The 19,520-nt window shown below is 42.5% G+C and overlaps 1 protein-coding gene across 6 annotated transcripts in view; it reads right to left on the bottom strand.

Annotated features, from left to right (window-relative positions):
• alpha-Spec (alpha spectrin) overlaps window positions 1-19,520 on the bottom strand; it is a 176,977-nt gene that overhangs the window by 71,546 nt on the left and 85,911 nt on the right. For all 6 annotated transcript variants that reach the window (XM_071692154.1, XM_071692158.1, XM_071692157.1 and 3 more), the window contains one exon: window positions 8,412-8,607. In XM_071692154.1, coding sequence (XP_071548255.1) covers window positions 8,412-8,607 — 196 coding nt within the window. The remainder of the gene's footprint in view (window positions 1-8,411; window positions 8,608-19,520) is intronic.

Below are 19,520 nucleotides of genomic sequence, written 5' to 3'. Positions count from 1 at the left end.
CTTCCCTTGCTCTTCTCATCTCACTAACCCCTGACTTTACTCCGAAGACTTTCCCAAACCACTCTTCCCATTTACCCTTGAGCTTTGTTTCACTCAGAGCCAAAACATCCAGGTTCCTTTCTTCAAACATACTATCTATCTCTCCTTTTTTCTCATCCTGGTTACATCAACACACATTTAGACCCCTCAATCTGAGCCTTCGAGGAGGATGAGCACTCTCCGTGTGACTCCTTCTACTGTTTCCCCTTTTAGAAAGTTGAAATACAAGGAGGGGAGGGTTTCTAGCCCCCCACTCCCGTCCCCTTTAGTCGCCTTCTACGACATGTGAGGAATGCGTGGGAAGTATTCTTTCTCCCCTATCCCCAGGGATATATATATACATATATACACATGTACATAATTCATAATGTCTGCCTTTATTCATTCCCATCACCACCTCGCCACACATGAAATAACAACCCCCTCCCCCCCTCACGTGCGCGAGGTAGCGCTAGGAAAAGACAACAAAGGCCACATCCGTTCACACTCAGTCTCTAGCTGTCATATAATAATGAACCGAAACCACAGCTCCCTTTCCACATCCAGGCCCCACAAAACTTTCCATGGTTTACCCCAGACGCTTCACATGCCTTGGTTCAATCCATTGATAGCACATCGACCCCAGTATACCACATCGTACCAATTCACTCTCTTCCTGCATGTTCAGGCCCCGATTACTCAAAATCTTTTTCACTCCATCTTTCCATCTCCAATTTGGTCTCCCACTCCTCTTCGTTCCCTCCACCTCTGACACATATATCCTCTTGGTCAATCTTTCCTCTAATTCTCTCCATGTGACCAAACCTTTTCAAAACACCCTATTCTGCTCTCTCAACCACACTCTTTTTATTACCACACATCACTCTTACCCTATTATTACTTACTTGATCAAACCACCTCACACCACATATTGTCCTCAAACATCTCATTTCCAGCACATCTACCCTCCTGCGCACAACTCTATCGATAGCCCAAGCCTCGCAACCATATAACATTGTTGGAACCACTATTCCTTCAAACACAGCCATTTATACTTTCCGAGATAATGTTCTCAACTTCCAAACATTCTTCAAGGCTCCCAGAACTTTCCCCCCTCCCCCACCCTATGATTCACTTCCACTTCCATGGTTCCATTCGCTGCCAAATCCATTCCCAGATACCTAAAACACTTCACTTCCTCCAGTTTTTCTCCATTCAAACTTACCTCCCAATTGACTTGTCCTTCACCAATACTGTACCTAATAACCTTGCTCTTATTCACATTTACTCTCAGCTTTCTTCTTTCAAACACTTTACCAAACTTAGTCACCAGCTTCTGCAGTTTCTCACACGAATCAGCCACCAGCGCTGTATCATCAGTGAACAACAACTGACTAATTTCCCAAGCTCTTTCATCCACAACAGACTGCATACTTACCTTTCTTTCTAACACTCTTGCATTCACCTCCCTAACAACCTCATCCATAAACAAATTAAACCACCATAGAGACAATACACACCCCTGCCGTAAACCTACATTCACTGAGAACCAATCACTTTCCTCTCTTCCTACACGTACACATGCCATACATCCTCAATAAAAACTTTTCTGCTTCTAACAACTTGCATCCATCACCATATATTCTTAATACCTTCCACAGAGCATCTACATCAACTCTAACATATGCCTTCTCCACCCATAAATGCTACATACAAATCCATTTGCTTTTCTAAGTATTTCTCATACATTCTTCAGAGCAAACACCTGATCCAAACATCCTCTACCACTTCTGAAACCACACTGCTCTTCCCCAATCTGATGCTCTGTACATGCCTTCACCCTCTCAATCAATACCCTCCCATATAATTTACCAGGAATACTCAACAAACTTTTATTTTATTTATTATACTTTGTCGCTGTCTCCCGCGTTTGCGAGGTAGCGCAAGGAAACAGACGAAAGAAATGGCCCAACCCCCCCCCCCCATACACATGTATATACATACCTCCACACACGCAAATATACATACCTACACAGCTTTCCATGGTTTACCCCAGACGCTTCACATGCCTTGATTCAATCCACTGACAGCATGTCAACCCCGGTATACCACATCGCTCCAATTCACTCTATTCCTTGCCCTCCTTTCACCCTCCTGCATGTTCAGGCCCCGATCACACAAAATCTTTTTCACTCCATCTTTCCACCTCCAATTTGGTCTCCCTCTTCTCCTCGTTCCATCCACCTCCGACACATATATCCTCTTGGTCAATCTTTCCTCACTCATTCTCTCCATGTGCCCAAACCACTTCAAAACACCCTCTTCTGCTCTCTCAACCACGCTCTTTTTATTTCCACACATCCCTCTTACCCTTACGTTACTTACTCGATCAAACCACCTCACACCACACATTGTCCTCAAACATCTCATTTCCAGCACATCCATCCTCCTGCGCACAACTCTATCCATAGCCCACACCTCGCAACCATACAACATTGTTGGAACCACTATTCCTTCAAACATACCCATTTTTGCTTTCCGAGATAATGTTCTCGACTTCCACACATTCTTCAAGGCTCCCAGAATTTTCGCCCCCTCCCCCACCCTATGATCCACTTCCGCTTCCATGGTTCCATCCGCTGCCACATCCACTCCCAGATATCTAAAACACTTCACTTCCTCCAGTTTTTCTCCATTCAAACTCGCCTCCCAATTGACTTGACCCTCAACCCTACTGTACCTAATAACCTTGCTCTTATTCACATTTACTCTTAACTTTCTTCTTCCACACACTTTACCAAACTCAGTCACCAGCTTCTGCAGTTTCTCACATGAATCAGCCACCAGCGCTGTATCATCAGCGAACAACAACTGACTCACTTCCCAAGCTCTCTCATCCCCAACAGACTTCATACTTGCCCCTCTTTCCAAAACTCTTGCATTTACCTCCCTAACAACCCCATCCATAAACAAATTAAACAACCATGGAGACATCACACACCCCTGCCACAAACCTACATTCACTGAGAACCAATCACTTTCCTCTCTTCCTACACATACACATGCCTTACATCCTCGATAAAAACTTTTCACTGCTTCGAACAAACTTGCCTCCCACACCATATATTCTTAATACCGTTCACAGAGCAATCTCTATCAACTCTATTCATATGTCCTTCTCCAGGTATCCATAAATGCTCCATACAAGTCCATATACTTATGTATATCTCTCTTTTTAAAACCAGGTATCCCAATCACCAGTTCTTTTTCAGCACATAAATCTACAAGTGCTCTTTCACCATTTCATTTACACCACTGAACACCCCATGTATACCAATTATTTCCTCAACTGCACATCACTCACCTTTACATTTCAAATCACCCATCAGATAACCCGGTCTCATTGCTTCAAAAGCCACTAACACACTCATTCCACTGGCTCCAAAACAATGCCTCTCAAGATCTTTCTCCTCATGCCCAAGGTGCATATGCACCAAGATCACCCATTCTCTCATCCACACTTTTTAGTTTTACCCATATCCAATCTAGAGTTTAACTTTCTTACACTCTAACACTACTCCCCACCACTCCTGTTTCAGGAGTAGTTGCTATCCTTCCCTGCTCTTCTCATCTCCACTAACCCCTTTGACTTTACTCGAAGGACTTTCCCAAACACTCTGCCCATTTACCCTTGAGCTTTGTTTCACTCAGATGCAAAACATCCAGGATCCATTCTTCAAAACATAACTATTATCTCTCCTTTTTTTCATCCTGGTACATCAACACCATTTAGACCCCTCAATCTGAGCCTTCGGAGGAGGGATGAGCACTCTCCGTGTGATCCTTCTACTGTTTCCCTTTTAGAAAGTTGAAATACAAGGAGGGGAGGGTTTCTAGCCCCCCACTCCGTCCCTTTAGTCGCCTTCACGGACATGTGAGGAATGCGGGGAAGTTTTCTTTATCCCTATCCCCAGGGATATATTATACATAATATACACATGTACATAATTGCATTTGTCCTGCCTTTATTCTCCTCATCACCACCGCGCCACACATGGAAATAACAAACCCCTCTCCCACCCTCACGTTTGCGCGAGGTCGCGCTAGGAAAAAAGACAACAAGGCCACCTCGTTCACACCTCAGTCTCTAGCTGTTCATATAATAATGAACGAAACCACTAGCTCCCTTTCCAGCATCCAGGCCACAAAACTTTCCATGGTTTTACCCCGACCTTCACATGCCTTGGTCAATCCATTATAGCACATCGGACCCAAGTATCCTCATCCGTACCAATTCACTCTGATTCCTGCATGATTCAGGCCCCCGATTACTTCAAAATCTTTTTCACTCCATCATTCCATCTCCAATTTGTCTCCCACTCCCTCTTCGTTTCCCTCCACCTCGGCACATATATCCTCTTGGTCAATCTTTCCTCCTAATTCTCTTCCATGTGACCAAACCTTTTCAAAACCCCTATTCTGCTCTCTCAACCACACTCTTTTTAATTACCACACATCACTCTTACCCTATTATTACTTACTTGATCCAAAACCACCTCACACCACATATTGTCCTCACATCTCATTTCCAGCACATCACCCTCCTGCGCACAACTCTATCGATAGCCCAAGCCTCGCAACCATATAACATTGTTGGAACCACTATTCCTTCAAACACAGCCATTTATACTTTCCGAGATAATGTTCTCAACTTCCAAACATTCTTCAAGGCTCCCAGAACTTTCCCCCCCTCCCCCACCCTATGATTCACTTCCACTTCCATGGTTCCATTCGCTGCCAAATCCATTCCCAGATACCTAAAACACTTCACTTCCTCCAGTTTTTCTCCATTCAAACTTACCTCCCAATTGACTTGTCCTTCACCAATACTGTACCTAATAACCTTGCTCTTATTCACATTTACTCTCAGCTTTCTTCTTTCAAACACTTTACCAAACTTAGTCACCAGCTTCTGCAGTTTCTCACACGAATCAGCCACCAGCGCTGTATCATCAGTGAACAACAACTGACTAATTTCCCAAGCTCTTTCATCCACAACAGACTGCATACTTACCTTTCTTTCTAACACTCTTGCATTCACCTCCCTAACAACCTCATCCATAAACAAATTAAACCACCATAGAGACAATACACACCCCTGCCGTAAACCTACATTCACTGAGAACCAATCACTTTCCTCTCTTCCTACACGTACACATGCCATACATCCTCAATAAAAACTTTTCTGCTTCTAACAACTTGCATCCATCACCATATATTCTTAATACCTTCCACAGAGCATCTACATCAACTCTAACATATGCCTTCTCCACCCATAAATGCTACATACAAATCCATTTGCTTTTCTAAGTATTTCTCATACATTCTTCAGAGCAAACACCTGATCCAAACATCCTCTACCACTTCTGAAACCACACTGCTCTTCCCCAATCTGATGCTCTGTACATGCCTTCACCCTCTCAATCAATACCCTCCCATATAATTTACCAGGAATACTCAACAAACTTTTATTTTATTTATTATACTTTGTCGCTGTCTCCCGCGTTTGCGAGGTAGCGCAAGGAAACAGACGAAAGAAATGGCCCAACCCCCCCCCCCCCATACACATGTATATACATACCTCCACACACGCAAATATACATACCTACACAGCTTTCCATGGTTTACCCCAGACGCTTCACATGCCTTGATTCAATCCACTGACAGCATGTCAACCCCGGTATACCACATCGCTCCAATTCACTCTATTCCTTGCCCTCCTTTCACCCTCCTGCATTTTCAGGCCCCGATCACACAAAATCTTTTTCACTCCATCTTTCCACCTCCAATTTGGTCTCCCTCTTCTCCTCGTTCCATCCACCTCCGACACATATATCCTCTTGGTCAATCTTTCCTCACTCATTCTCTCCATGTGCCCAAACCACTTCAAAACACCCTCTTCTGCTCTCTCAACCACGCTCTTTTTATTTCCACACATCCCTCTTACCCTTACGTTACTTACTCGATCAAACCACCTCACACCACACATTGTCCTCAAACATCTCATTTCCAGCACATCCATCCTCCTGCGCACAACTCTATCCATAGCCCACACCTCGCAACCATACAACATTGTTGGAACCACTATTCCTTCAAACATACCCATTTTTGCTTTCCGAGATAATGTTCTCGACTTCCACACATTCTTCAAGGCTCCCAGAATTTTCGCCCCCTCCCCCACCCTATGATCCACTTCCGCTTCCATGGTTCCATCCGCTGCCACATCCACTCCCAGATATCTAAAACACTTCACTTCCTCCAGTTTTTCTCCATTCAAACTCGCCTCCCAATTGACTTGACCCTCAACCCTACTGTACCTAATAACCTTGCTCTTATTCACATTTACTCTTAACTTTCTTCTTCCACACACTTTACCAAACTCAGTCACCAGCTTCTGCAGTTTCTCACATGAATCAGCCACCAGCGCTGTATCATCAGCGAACAACAACTGACTCACTTCCCAAGCTCTCTCATCCCCAACAGACTTCATACTTGCCCCTCTTTCCAAAACTCTTGCATTTACCTCCCTAACAACCCCATCCATAAACAAATTAAACAACCATGGAGACATCACACACCCCTGCCACAAACCTACATTCACTGAGAACCAATCACTTTCCTCTCTTCCTACACATACACATGCCTTACATCCTCGATAAAAACTTTTCACTGCTTCTAACAACTTTCCTCCCACACTCAACAAATTTATACCTCTGTAATTTGAGCACTCACTTTTATCCCCTTTGCCTTTGTACAATGGCAGTATGCAAGCATTACGCCAATCCTCAGGCACCTCACCATGATTCCTACATACATTAAATAACCTTACCAACCAGTCAACAATAGTCATCCCCTTTTTTAATGAATTCCACTGCAATACCATCCAAACCCGCTGCCTTGCCAGCTTTCATCTTCCGCAAAGCTTTTACTACCTCTTCTCTGTTTACCAAATCATTTTCCCTAACCCTTTCACTTTGCACACCACCTCGACCATAACACCCTATATCTGCCACTCTATCATCAAACACATTCAACAAACCTTCAAACTACTCAGTCCATCTCCTTCTCACATCATCACTACTTGTTATCATCTCCCCAATAGCCCCCTTTACTGAAGTTCCCATTTGTTCCCTTGTCTTACGCACTTTATTTACCTCCTTCCAAAACATCTTTTTATTCTCCATAAAATTCAATGATACTCTCTCACCCCAACTCTCATTTGCCCTCTTTTTCACCTCTTGCTCCTTTCTCTTGACCTCCTACCTCTTTCTTTTATACATCTCCCAGTCATTTGCATTATTTCACTGCAAAAATCATCCAAATGCCTCCTTCTTCTCTTTCACTAATAATCTTACATCTTCATCCCACCACTCACTACCCTTTCTAATCTGCCCACCTCCCACGCTTCTCATGCCACAAGCATCTTTTGTACAAGTCATCACTGCTTCCCTAAATACATCCCATTCCTCCCCTATTCCCCTTACATCCTTTGTTCTCACCTTTTTCCATTCTGCACTCAGTCTCTCCCGGTACTTCCTCACACAAATCTCCTTCCCAAGCTCACTTACTCTTCCCACTCTTTTCACCCCAACATTCTCTCTTCTTTTCTGAAAACCTCTACAAATCTTCACCTTCGCCTCCACAAGATAATGATCAGACATCCCTCCAGCTGCAACTCTCAGCACATAACATCCAAAAGTCTCTCTTTTGTGCACCTATCAACACGTAATCCAATAACGTTTTCTGGCCATCCCTCCTACTTACATACGTATACATATGTATATCTCTCTTTTTAAACCAGGTATTCCCAATCACCAGTCCTTTTTCAGCACATAAATCTACAAGCTCTTCACCATTTCCATTTACAACACTGAACACCCCATGTACACCAATTATTCCTTCATCTGCCACATTACTCACCTTTGCATTCAAATCACCCATCACTATAACCTGGTCTCGTGCATCAAAACTACTATCACACTCACTCAGCTGCCCCCAAAACACTTGCCTCTCATGATCTTTCTTCTCATGCCCAGGTGCATATGCACTAATAATCACCCATCTCTCTCCATCCACTTTCAGTTTTACCCATATCAATCTAGAGTTTACTTTCTTACACTCTATCACATACTCCCACCACTCCTGTTTCAGGAGTAGTGCTACTTCTTCCCTTGCTCTTGTCCTCTCAGTAACCCCTGACTTTACTCCCAAGAGTAAAATGCAACATATCCTCCAAAATAAATTCTATAAATATCTACATGAACGATGTATGATATCTCGTATTCATAAAAATACGATAATATTCTCATGGAATATGTAATAAAAGTTCTAACCTTAATGATCTTTTGTAGGTTTCGCCAAGTGTCTTCCAGAGCTTCCATAGTGAACCAGGTGTATGGGTTGGGCCCTACATTGTAGCTCTTTATCTGCTGATCTAAGGCTGCAAGAGCTTCGAAATCTGCCTGAGCAGAAGACAAAGAAGCTTGGAACTGAGCATGAGCCTCACGTAGTGCCTTAATTTCTTCAATGCTGCAAAAAACACATCAATAAGTATAGAAAAAATCAAAGGACCATTATCTTAATTTCACATTTCACAATAATACAGAACTATGATTCATAAACATCATTCTCCATACACTAACTGCTTCAACAAACTTTTATAAAAAAACATATAACCAAGTATAGAAAAAATCAAACAACTAGTATCTTCATTTCACAGTGTTTCCCAATCATACAGCACTAAGACTCACAGACATTATTCTCAGTACAAAAACTGCCTCAGCACATCTTAATATTCCTCTACCATCAAACTTTTCACTAATACACCTCCTAACCCAATCACTACCTCAACTGTGGTAGCTTCCTAGTTTTCCCACTCAACTGCGCTACTGCTTTGTGATAATTCTTTCTAAACAGCTTTACTGTCCAATTCTGTACCATCTCAGTAATGCTTTCCATACAAATTCATGCTATTCAGAAAATTATCTGCATCCACCTCCTAATTCTTCATGACTGAAATTTCTATTTCCATGTTCACTTCACAACCAATTCCATCATAAATGTCACTCTCTTTCCCAGTAATTTTACTGGCAACCATGACTGCCTTACTCTGGTGCTTGGAACTTTTTCCTTCATCATTGTTCTTCAAACTTAAAATACTTTGCCGGCCTTACAAAACAGATATATTTGCTTCCATTCCATATTCAGATGGAGGTAAAAGCAAAATGCTTGTAATAAACATTACTTCTTAATTTCTTATAACATCTGTTTTGGTAGGCAGCCAAGGACCAGGGAGGTATTTTACCTATTTTACCAGTATGACCCACCTGGGTTAGTGACTGCTTAACAAGCCAGCTCTTCAATGGTTGTTAAGTTGCACTCCTCTGACCCAGGTAGTTGTCTTTTCTTTCAGCCTCAGTAACATGTGGACTACTATCATTCTGTCCTTAAATGTACAATCTCTCCTTGTCATACATAACACTTAACACTAAACTCACACAGCTCATTCTTCATAACTCTAGATTTTCCTGCGGTGAGCACTATGCATAACCCTGCCTTTTGGCAATATGGTAGGAGCAGTAGACAGGTGGTAGGTAGGAACATTTAGGCAGGAGCATTAGGTAGAAATTTTAGGCAGAAGTAGCTGGAAAGAACATTAGATAGAAGTAATGATTAAGAACATTAGGTAGGAACTTCAGCAAACACTGCACAAGAGTTGCCCTCCGCCAGTGCCTGTTAAGGGTGAGGTACTAAAGGATAAGAAGCAGCAATGAAGTTAACTAGCTATGGAGACTCTATTGCTGTTGCCTTCCCTTTGAGGTTCCAAATGGAACAGGCATCAGAGATATAGATTGATAGATGAATCTGTTTTGTCCATAGTTTTTTCATACTCGATTGCTGCTTCCAACGTCAGTGAGGTCACACTGGGAACTAAGAAATGCCACATCCGCTCACAGCCATTCTCTAGGCCACATCCGCTCGCATCCATTCTCTATCTGTTGTGTGTAATGCACTGACACCATTTCCCTATCCATGACCAGGCCCCACAAACCTAACTGCGGTCTACCCCAGATGGTTCCCATGACCTGGCTCAGTCCAATGACAGCATATCATCCCCAATATACGACATTGTTCCAATTCACTCTATCCCTTGCAAACTTGCATCTTCTTGCATGTTCAGGCCCTAATCGCTCAAAATCTTTTTCACTCCATCCTTCCACCTCCAATTTGGTCTCCCTGTTCTTATTCCCCCAACTTTTGACACATGTATCCTTTGTTAAACTTTCCTCACTCATTCTCTTCTAATGTCCAAACAATTTCAACACACCCTCGTTAGCTCTCAGCCACATTCTCTTTATTACCATACCTATCTCTTACTCTTTCATTATGCATTTGATCAAACCACCTGACAACACATATTATCCTCAAACATTTCATTTTCAACACATCCATCTTCCTCTGGACAATTCCATTTTCAACACATCCACCTTCCTCTGGACAATCTATGTATAGCCCATGCCTTGCATCCATATAAAACTAATATTGCTGGGACCTTCAAACATACCCATTTCTGCCCTCCCAAATATCGTTCTCTCTTTCCACACATTCCTTAGCACTACCAGAACCTTCAATCTGTAAATTATCCTATGACTCACTTCCAAGGTTCCAATCACTGCCATGTCCACTCCCAAGTATGTGAAACACTTCACTTCCTTCAAGTTTTCTCTATTCAAACTCCTACTCCTACTAACCTGTCCCTCAAACTTGCTAAACCTAACAACTTTGCTTTTATTCATACTTGCTCTCAACTTTCTCCTTTCACACACCACCAAACTCAATAACAAACTCCTGCAATTTCTCAATAGTGTTGTATCAACAGTAAACAACAACTGATTAACTTCAAAGGCCCCCCTCATCTCCAACAGACTGCATACTTGCCCCTCTCTTCAAGACTAATATTTACCTCCCTCACCACCCCATCTATAAACAAATAATACTACCATAATATGACAGTTAATATTCAGACTCCTCTCATTTAAACAACTGCCTTTATTCTGATGTAATCTTATCATTTGTGATACACATTCACCTGCTACCCTTTTAGTTGTCTATCTAATCTATATCTGACACCTGTTCCATCCTGGAACTCCCTTAAGGGGGTGGCCACGCAAACAGTCACCATAACTAAAGAACTCCAGTGCCGCTTCTTGGCCTTTAGTGCCTCACCCTTAACAGGCCAATGGCAAGGGCAACTTTAGTGCAGTGTCTGCATACGCTCTCACCTAATGCTCCTACTGACTACTAACCCCTTATGTTCCAACCCCTAATGTTTCTACTTTATGTTCTTGCCTAATATTCATTGCTTCCACAATTTTGCCAAAAAGCTATGTGAATTAAGTGTTGTTATGTGTGACAAGGAGAGATTGTGTTTGTGGACAGATTGCCAATAGTCCACATATGCATGAGGCAGAAAGAAAAGACAGCTATCTGGTGTCAGAGGAGTGCAACTTGACAACTAGTGAAGTCCTGGCTCACTATGCAGCTGTCACTAGCCCTCCCAATACACAGATGGGTAGTATTTATTTATCTATTTTGCTTTGCTGCTGTCTCCCGCATCTGCAAGATAGTGCAAGGAAACAGACGAAAGAAATGGCCCAACCCACCCACATACACATGTATATACATACACGTCCACACACGCAAATATACATACCTATACATCTCAATGTACACATATATATACACACAGACACATACATATATACACATGCACACAATTCACACTGTCTGCCTTCATTCATTCCCATCGCCACCTCGCCACACATGGAATAACATCCCCCTTCCCCTTCATGTGTGCAAGGTAGTGCTAGAAAAAGACAACAAAGGCCCCATTCATTCACACTCAGTCTCTAGCTGTCATGCAATAATGCCCGAAACCACAGCTCCCTTTCCACATCCAGGCCACACACAACTTTCCATGGTTTACCCCAGACCCTTCACATGCCCCGTTTCAATCCACTGACAGCACGTCGACCCCGGTATACCACATCGATCCAATTCACTCTATTCCTTGCACACCTTTCACCCTCCAGCATGTTCAGGCCCCGATCACTCAGAATCTTTTTCACTCCCTCTTTCCACCTCCAATTTGGTCTCCCACTTCTCGTTCCCTCCACCTCCAACACATGTATCCTCTTGGTCAATCTTTCCTCACTCATTCTCTCCATGTAACCAAACCATTTCAAAACACCCTCTTCTGCTCTCTCAACCACGCTCTTTTTATTTCCACACATCTCTCTTACCCTTACATTACTTACTCGATCAAACCACCTCACACCACACATTGTCCTCAAACATCTCATTTCCAGCACATCCACCCTCCTGCGCACAACTCTATCCATAGCCCACGCCTCGCAACCATACAACACTGTTTGAACCACTATTCCTTCAAACATACTCATTTTTGCTTTCCGAGATAATGTTCTTGACTTCCACACATTCTTCGAGGCTCCCAGGATTTTCACCCCCTCCCCCACCCTATGATTCACTTCCGCTTCCAAGGTTCCATCCGCTGCTAGATCCACTCCCAGATATCTAAAACACTTTACTTCCTCCAGTTTTTCTCCATTCAAACTCACCTCCCAATTGACTTGACCCTCAACCATACTGTACCTAATAACCTTGCTCTTATTCACATTTACTCTTAACTTTCTTCTTTCACACACTTTACCAAACTCAGTCACCAGCTTCTGCAGTTTCTCACATGAATCAGCCACCAGCGCTGTGTCATCTGCAAACAACAACTGACTCACTTCCCAAGCTCTCTCATCCCTACCGGCTTCATACTTGCCCCTCTTTCCAAAACTCTTGCATTCACCTCCCTAACAACCTCATCCATAAACAAATTAAACAACCATGGAGACATCACACACCCCTGCCGCAAACCTACATTCACTGAGAACCAATCACTTTCCTCTCTTCCTACACGTACATATGCCTTACATCCTCGATAAAAACTTTTCACTGCTTCTAACAACTTGCCTCCCACACCATATATTCTTAATACCTTCCTAAGAGCATCTTTATCAACTCTATCATATGCCTTCTCCAGAGCCATAAATGCTACATACAAATCCATTTGCTTTTCTAAGTATTTCTCACGTACATTCTTCAAAGCAAACACCTGATCCACACATCCTCTACCACTTCTGAAACCACACTGCTCTTCCCCAATCTGATGCTCTGTACATGCCTTCATCCTCTCAATCAATACCCTCCCATATAATTTATCAGGAATACTCAACTTTTTTTTTTTTTTTTTTTTGTCGCTGTCTCCAGCGTTTGCGAGGTAGCGCAAGGAAACAGACGAAAGAAATGGCCCAACCCACCCCCATACACATGTATATACATACGTCCACACACGCAAATATACATACCTACACAGCTTTCCATGGTTTACCCCAGACGCTTCACATGCCCCGATTCAATCCACTGACAGCACGTCGACCCCGGTATACCACATCGCTCCAATTCACTCTATTCCTTGCCCTCCTTTCACCCTCCTGCATGTTCAGGACCCGATCACACAAAATCTTTTTCACTCCATCTTTCCACCTCCAATTTGGTCTCCCTCTTCTCCTCGTTCCCTCCACCTCCGACACATATATCCTCTTGGTCAATCTTTCCTCACTCATTCTCTCCATGTGCCCAAACCATTTCAAAACACCCTCTTCTGCTCTCTCAACCACACTCTTTTTATTTCCACACATCTCTCTTACCCTTACGTTACTTACTCGATCAAACCACCTCACACCACACATTGTCCTCAAACATCTCATTTCCAGCACATCCATCCTCCTGCGCACAACTCTATCCATAGCCCACGCCTCACAACCATACAACATTGTTGGAACCACTATTCCTTCAAACATACCCATTTTTGCTTTCCGAGATAATGTTCTCGACTTCCACACATTCTTCAAGGCTCCCAGAATTTTCGCCCCCTCCCCCACCCTATGATCCACTTCCGCTTCCATGGTTCCATCCGCTGCCAGATCCACTCCCAGATATCTAAAACACTTCACTTCCTCCAGTTTTTCTCCATTCAAACTCACCTCCCAATTGACTTGACCCTCAACCCTACTGTACCTAATAACCTTGCTCTTATTCACATTTACTCTTAACTTCCTTCTTTCACACACTTTACCAAACTCAGTCACCAGCTTCTGCAGTTTCTCACATGAATCAGCCACCAGCGCTGTATCATCAGCAAACAACAACTGATTCACTTCCCAAGCTCTCTCATCCCCAACAGACTTCATACTTGCCCCTCTTTCCAAAACTCTTGCATTCACCTCCCTAACAACCCCATCCATAAACAAATTAAACAACCATGGAGACATCACACACCCCTGCCGCAAACCTACATTCACTGAGAACCAATCACTTTCCTCTCTTCCTACACGTACACATGCCTTACATCCTCGATAAAAACTTTTCACTGCTTCTAACAACTTGCCTCCCACACCATATATTCTTAATACCTTCCACAGAGCATCACTATCAACTCTATCATATGCCTTCTCCAGATCCATAAATGCTACATACAAATCCATTTGCTTTTCCAAGTATTTCTTACATACATTCTTCAAAGCAAACACCTGATCCACACATCCTCTACCACTTCTGAAACCACACTGCTCTTCCCCAATCTGATGCTCTGTACATGCCTTCACCCTCTCAATCAATACCCTCCCATATAATTTACCAGGAATACTCAACAAACTTATACCTCTGTAATTTGAGCACTCACTCTTATCCCCTTTGCCTTTGTACAATGGCACTATGCATGCATTCCGCCAATCCTCAGGCACCTCACCGTAAGTCATACATACATTAAATAACCTTACCAACCAGTCAACAATACAGTCACCCCCTTTTTTAATAAATTCCACTGCAATACCATCCAAACCTGCTGCCCTGCCGGCTTTCATCTTCCGCAAAGCTTTTACTACCTCTTCTCTGTTTACCAAATCATTTTCCCTAACCCTCTCACTTTGCACACCACCTCGACCAAAACACCCTATATCTGCCACTCTATCATCAAACTTATACCTCTGTATTTTGAGCACTCACCCTTATCCCCTTTGCCTTTGTACAATGGCACTATGCACGCATTCCGCCAATCCTCAGGCACCTCACCATGAATCATACATACATTAAATAACCTTACCAACCAGTCAACAATACAGTCACCCCCTTTTTTAATAAATTCCACTGCAATACCATCCAAACCTGCTGCCTTGCAGGCTTTCATCTTCCGCAAAGATGGGTAGTACTGGTAATATATATCCCTGGTCACTGGCTGCCTACCAACTACTAGTTGTTAATCTATCATTAAATGAAATCACAACTCAAAGTTACCAATTACAATGACAAATATTTGATACACAAATACATTTACTTACTCAAAGGCTTTAAAGTACAAAGAAACAAAAGTTCAATAAAATAATTTCAACTAGAGGGTTTTTCTACTATGCCTCATCCGGTAAATCTTAGAAAACAATTTCATGGGTCTTTGGAGAATGGCTTTCAAAGTTCTAAATCAAACAATCAAGTCCTAGTATCAATTCTAAAAGACAACTGGTCCAAAATATATTGGAAAAAAAATCACACCATAGTCCCATACAGATATCCACAAGCAGGCTCAACAGACGTTACCCTGGCTGCTTCATATGCCCTGGTTCACACCACTGACTCTGTAGCATATTGTTCCAATGTACTCTATCTTATGCAAGCCTTTCATCCTCCTGCAAGTTCAGGCCCTGAGCACTCGAAATCCTTCAATCTCCAATTTGGTCTCCCCTTTCTCCTTGTCCCCTCCACTTCTGACAATATTCTCTCTGTCAACCTCTCTTCACTCATTCTCTCCTAATGTCCAAACCATCTTAGCACACACATCTAAGCTCCCTCAATCTCACTCTTTAAATACTAACTCAATCATACCACCTCATACAAAATATTGCCCTTAAACATTTTATCTCCAACACATCCACCCCAATCTGCATATCCTTATCTATAACACGTGTCTTGCATCCATAAAACATTGTTGGAATTACTATACTTTCAAATAAACCCATATTTGCTCTTCCAGATAGTGACCTCTCTTTCCATACACTTCCTAATGCTTCCAGAGCCTTCACCCCCTCACCTTACCCTATGACTTGCTTCTGCTTCAATGGTTCTATTTGCAGCCATGACCACTCTCTGGTATCTAAAACTTTTCACTTATGCCAAATTTTCTCTACTTAAACTCACACCCCAGCTAACTTGTCCCTCTACCCTAATGGACCTAATAACTTTGCATTTTAACATTAACTTTTAGCTCACTCCTTTAACAAACTCTCACAAACTCAGACACCAACTGCTGCCATTTCCTACTTGAATCTGTCACCAGACTTTTCAACAAACAACTAACTCACTTACCAGGCCCCAGTCACTCCATACAGACTGCATACTCACTCCAATCCTAACTAAACACACTACCCATAAACAAATCAAACAGCCATGATGACATCACAATCCCTGCCAAAGACGAGCCTTCACTTGGCAACACTCATTCTCCTCTCTTCATATCTGGCTTAGGCTAAGACATATATAGACACTCCAATTTATGGAAGACTCCACATACAAAAATCTGACCTAACAAAAATTTTCTCACCTGATGAAATATCCTTTTGAGACATGGAAAAATTTGCCAAATATTCGTATACTTGGTGTTTGAAACAAATTTTACATATGCAAACTAGATATACTCCAAAAAAACCACCTATTCTCATGTCAAAATTGAGACAATGTTAAAATGAAATATTACAAAACAAACAATACAAATATCACAAAAAAAAATATCTTTTTGGGTGTTAACTTTCTATAGCAATTGGAGAAATTATGTATCTACAGTTCAATGCACTTTACTTTGAGAAGATTTTGATCTTAAACCATCTTTTTTTGAATGTGAGGTTATCAACTTCATATGGCATAATCCCTGGGGAAAGAGGAGAAACAACAATTCCCACACATTCCTCACGTCTCATAAAAGGCGACTAAAGGGGACAGGAACAGGGGCTAGAAACACTCCTCTCCTTGAATTTAAACTTTCTAAAAGGGGAAACAGAAGAAGGAGTCACGCGGGGAGTGCTCATCCTCCTCGAAGACTCAGATTGGGGTGTCTAAATTTGTGTGGGTGTAACCAAGATGCAACGAAGCTCAAGTGCAAAGGGGAAGAGTGGTTTGGGAATGTTTTGGGAGTAAAGTCAGGGGTTGGTGTGAGGACAAGAGCAAGGGAAGGAGTAGCACTACTCCTGAAACAGGAGAGGTGGGAGTATGTGGTAGAGTGCAAGAAAGTAAACTCTAGATTCATATGGGTAAAACTGAAAGTGGATGGAGAAAGATGGGTGATTATTGGTGCCTATACACCTAGGCATGAGAAAAAAGATCATGAGAGGCAAGTGTTTTAGGTGCAGATGAGTGAGTGTGTTAGTAGTTTTGATGCACGAGATCAGGTTATAATGATGGGTGATTTGAATGCAAAGTAATGTGGCAGTTGAGGGAATAATTGGTGTACATAGGGTGTTCAGTGTTGTAAATGGAAATGGTGAAGAGCTTGTAGATTTGGGTGGTGAAAAAGGACTGGTGATTGGGAATACCTGGTTTAAAAAGAGATACATACGTAAGTATATGTATGTAAGTAGGAGAGATGGAAAGAGAGCATCACTGGATTACGTGTTAACTGATAGGAGCATGAAAGAGAGACTTTTGGATATTAATGTGCTGAGAGGTTCAACTGGAGGGATGTCTGATCATTATCTTGAGGAGGCAAAGGTGAAGATTTGTAGAGGTTTTCTGAAAAGAAGAGAGAATGTTCAGGTGAAGAGAGTGGTGAAAGTAAGTGGGCTTGGGAAGGAGACTTGTGTGAGGAGGTACCAGGAGAGACAGTGCAGGATGGAAAAAGGTGAGAGCAAAGGACATAAGGGGAGTGGGGGAGGAATGGGATGTATTCTGGGAAGCAGTGATGGCTTGCACAAAAGATGCTTGTGGGATGAGAAGTGTGGGAGGTGGGCAGATTAGAAAAGGTAGAGTGGTGGGATGAAGTAAGATTATCAGTGAAAGAGAAGAGATAGCCATTTGGACGATTTTGCAGGGAAATAGGGCAAATGACTGGAAGATGTATAAAAGAAAGAGGCAGGAGGTTAGTAGAAAGGTGAAACATTGGGCAAATGAGAGTTTGGGTGAGAGGGTATCATTAAATTTTAGGGAGAATAAAAACATGTTTTGGAAGGCGGTAAATAAAGTGCGCATGACAAGAGAACAAATGGGATCATTGCTGAAGAGGGATAATGGGGAGGTAATAACAAGTAGTGGTGATGTGAGATGAAGTGAGTATTTTGAAGGTTTGTTGAATGTGATAGATGATAAGAGTGTCAGATATAGGGTGTTTTGGTTGAGGTGGTGTGCAAAGTGAGAGGGTTAGGGAGAATGATTTGGTAAACAGAGAAGAGGTAGTAAAAGCTTTGCAGAAGATGAAAGCCGGTAAGGCAGCAGGTTGGGATGGTATTGCAGTGGACTTTATCGAAAAAAGGGGGTGACTGTATTGTTGACTGGTTGGTAAGGTTATTTAATGTATGTTTGACTCATGGTGAGGTGCCTGAGGATTGGCGGAATGCATGCATAGTGCCATTGTACAAAGGCAAAGGGGATAAAAGTGAGTGCTCAAATTACAAAGGTATAAGTTTGTTGAGTATTCCTGGGAAATTATATGGAAGGGTATCGATTGAGAGGGTAAAGGCATGTACAGAGCATCAGATTGGGGAAGAGCAGTGTGGTTTCAGAAGTGGTAGAGGATGTGTGGATCAGGTGTTTGCTTTGAAGAATGTATGTGAGAAATACTTAGAATAGCAAATAGATTTGTATGTAGCCTTCATGCATCTAGAGAAGGCATATGATAGGGATGCTCTGTGGAAGGTATTAAGAATATATGGTGTGGAAGGCAAGTTGCTAGAAGCAGTGAAAAGTTTTTATCGAGGATGTAAGGCATGTGTACGAGTAGAAAGAGAGGAAAGTGATTGGTTCTCAGTGAATGTCGGCCTGCGGCAGGGGTGCGTGATGTTTCCATGGTTGTTTAATTTGTTCATGAACGGGGTTGTTCGGGAGGTGAATGCAAGAGTTTTGGAAAGAGGGGCAAGTATGCAGACTCTTGTGGATGAGAGAGCTTGGGAAGTGAGTCAGTTGTTGTTTGCTGATGATACAGTGCTGGTGGCTGATTCGTGTGAGATACTGCAGAAACTGGTGACTGAGTTTGCTAAAGTGTGTGAAACAAGAAAGCTGAGAGTAACTGTGAAAAGAGCAAGGTTATTTGGTACAGTAGGGTTGAGGGACAAGTCAAC

The sequence above is a fragment of the Panulirus ornatus genome, chromosome 52 (genome assembly GCF_036320965.1).
Source record: "Panulirus ornatus isolate Po-2019 chromosome 52, ASM3632096v1, whole genome shotgun sequence".
NCBI classification, from domain to species: domain Eukaryota; kingdom Metazoa; phylum Arthropoda; class Malacostraca; order Decapoda; family Palinuridae; genus Panulirus; species Panulirus ornatus.
This window is presented reverse-complemented; position numbering and strand designations above follow the sequence as displayed.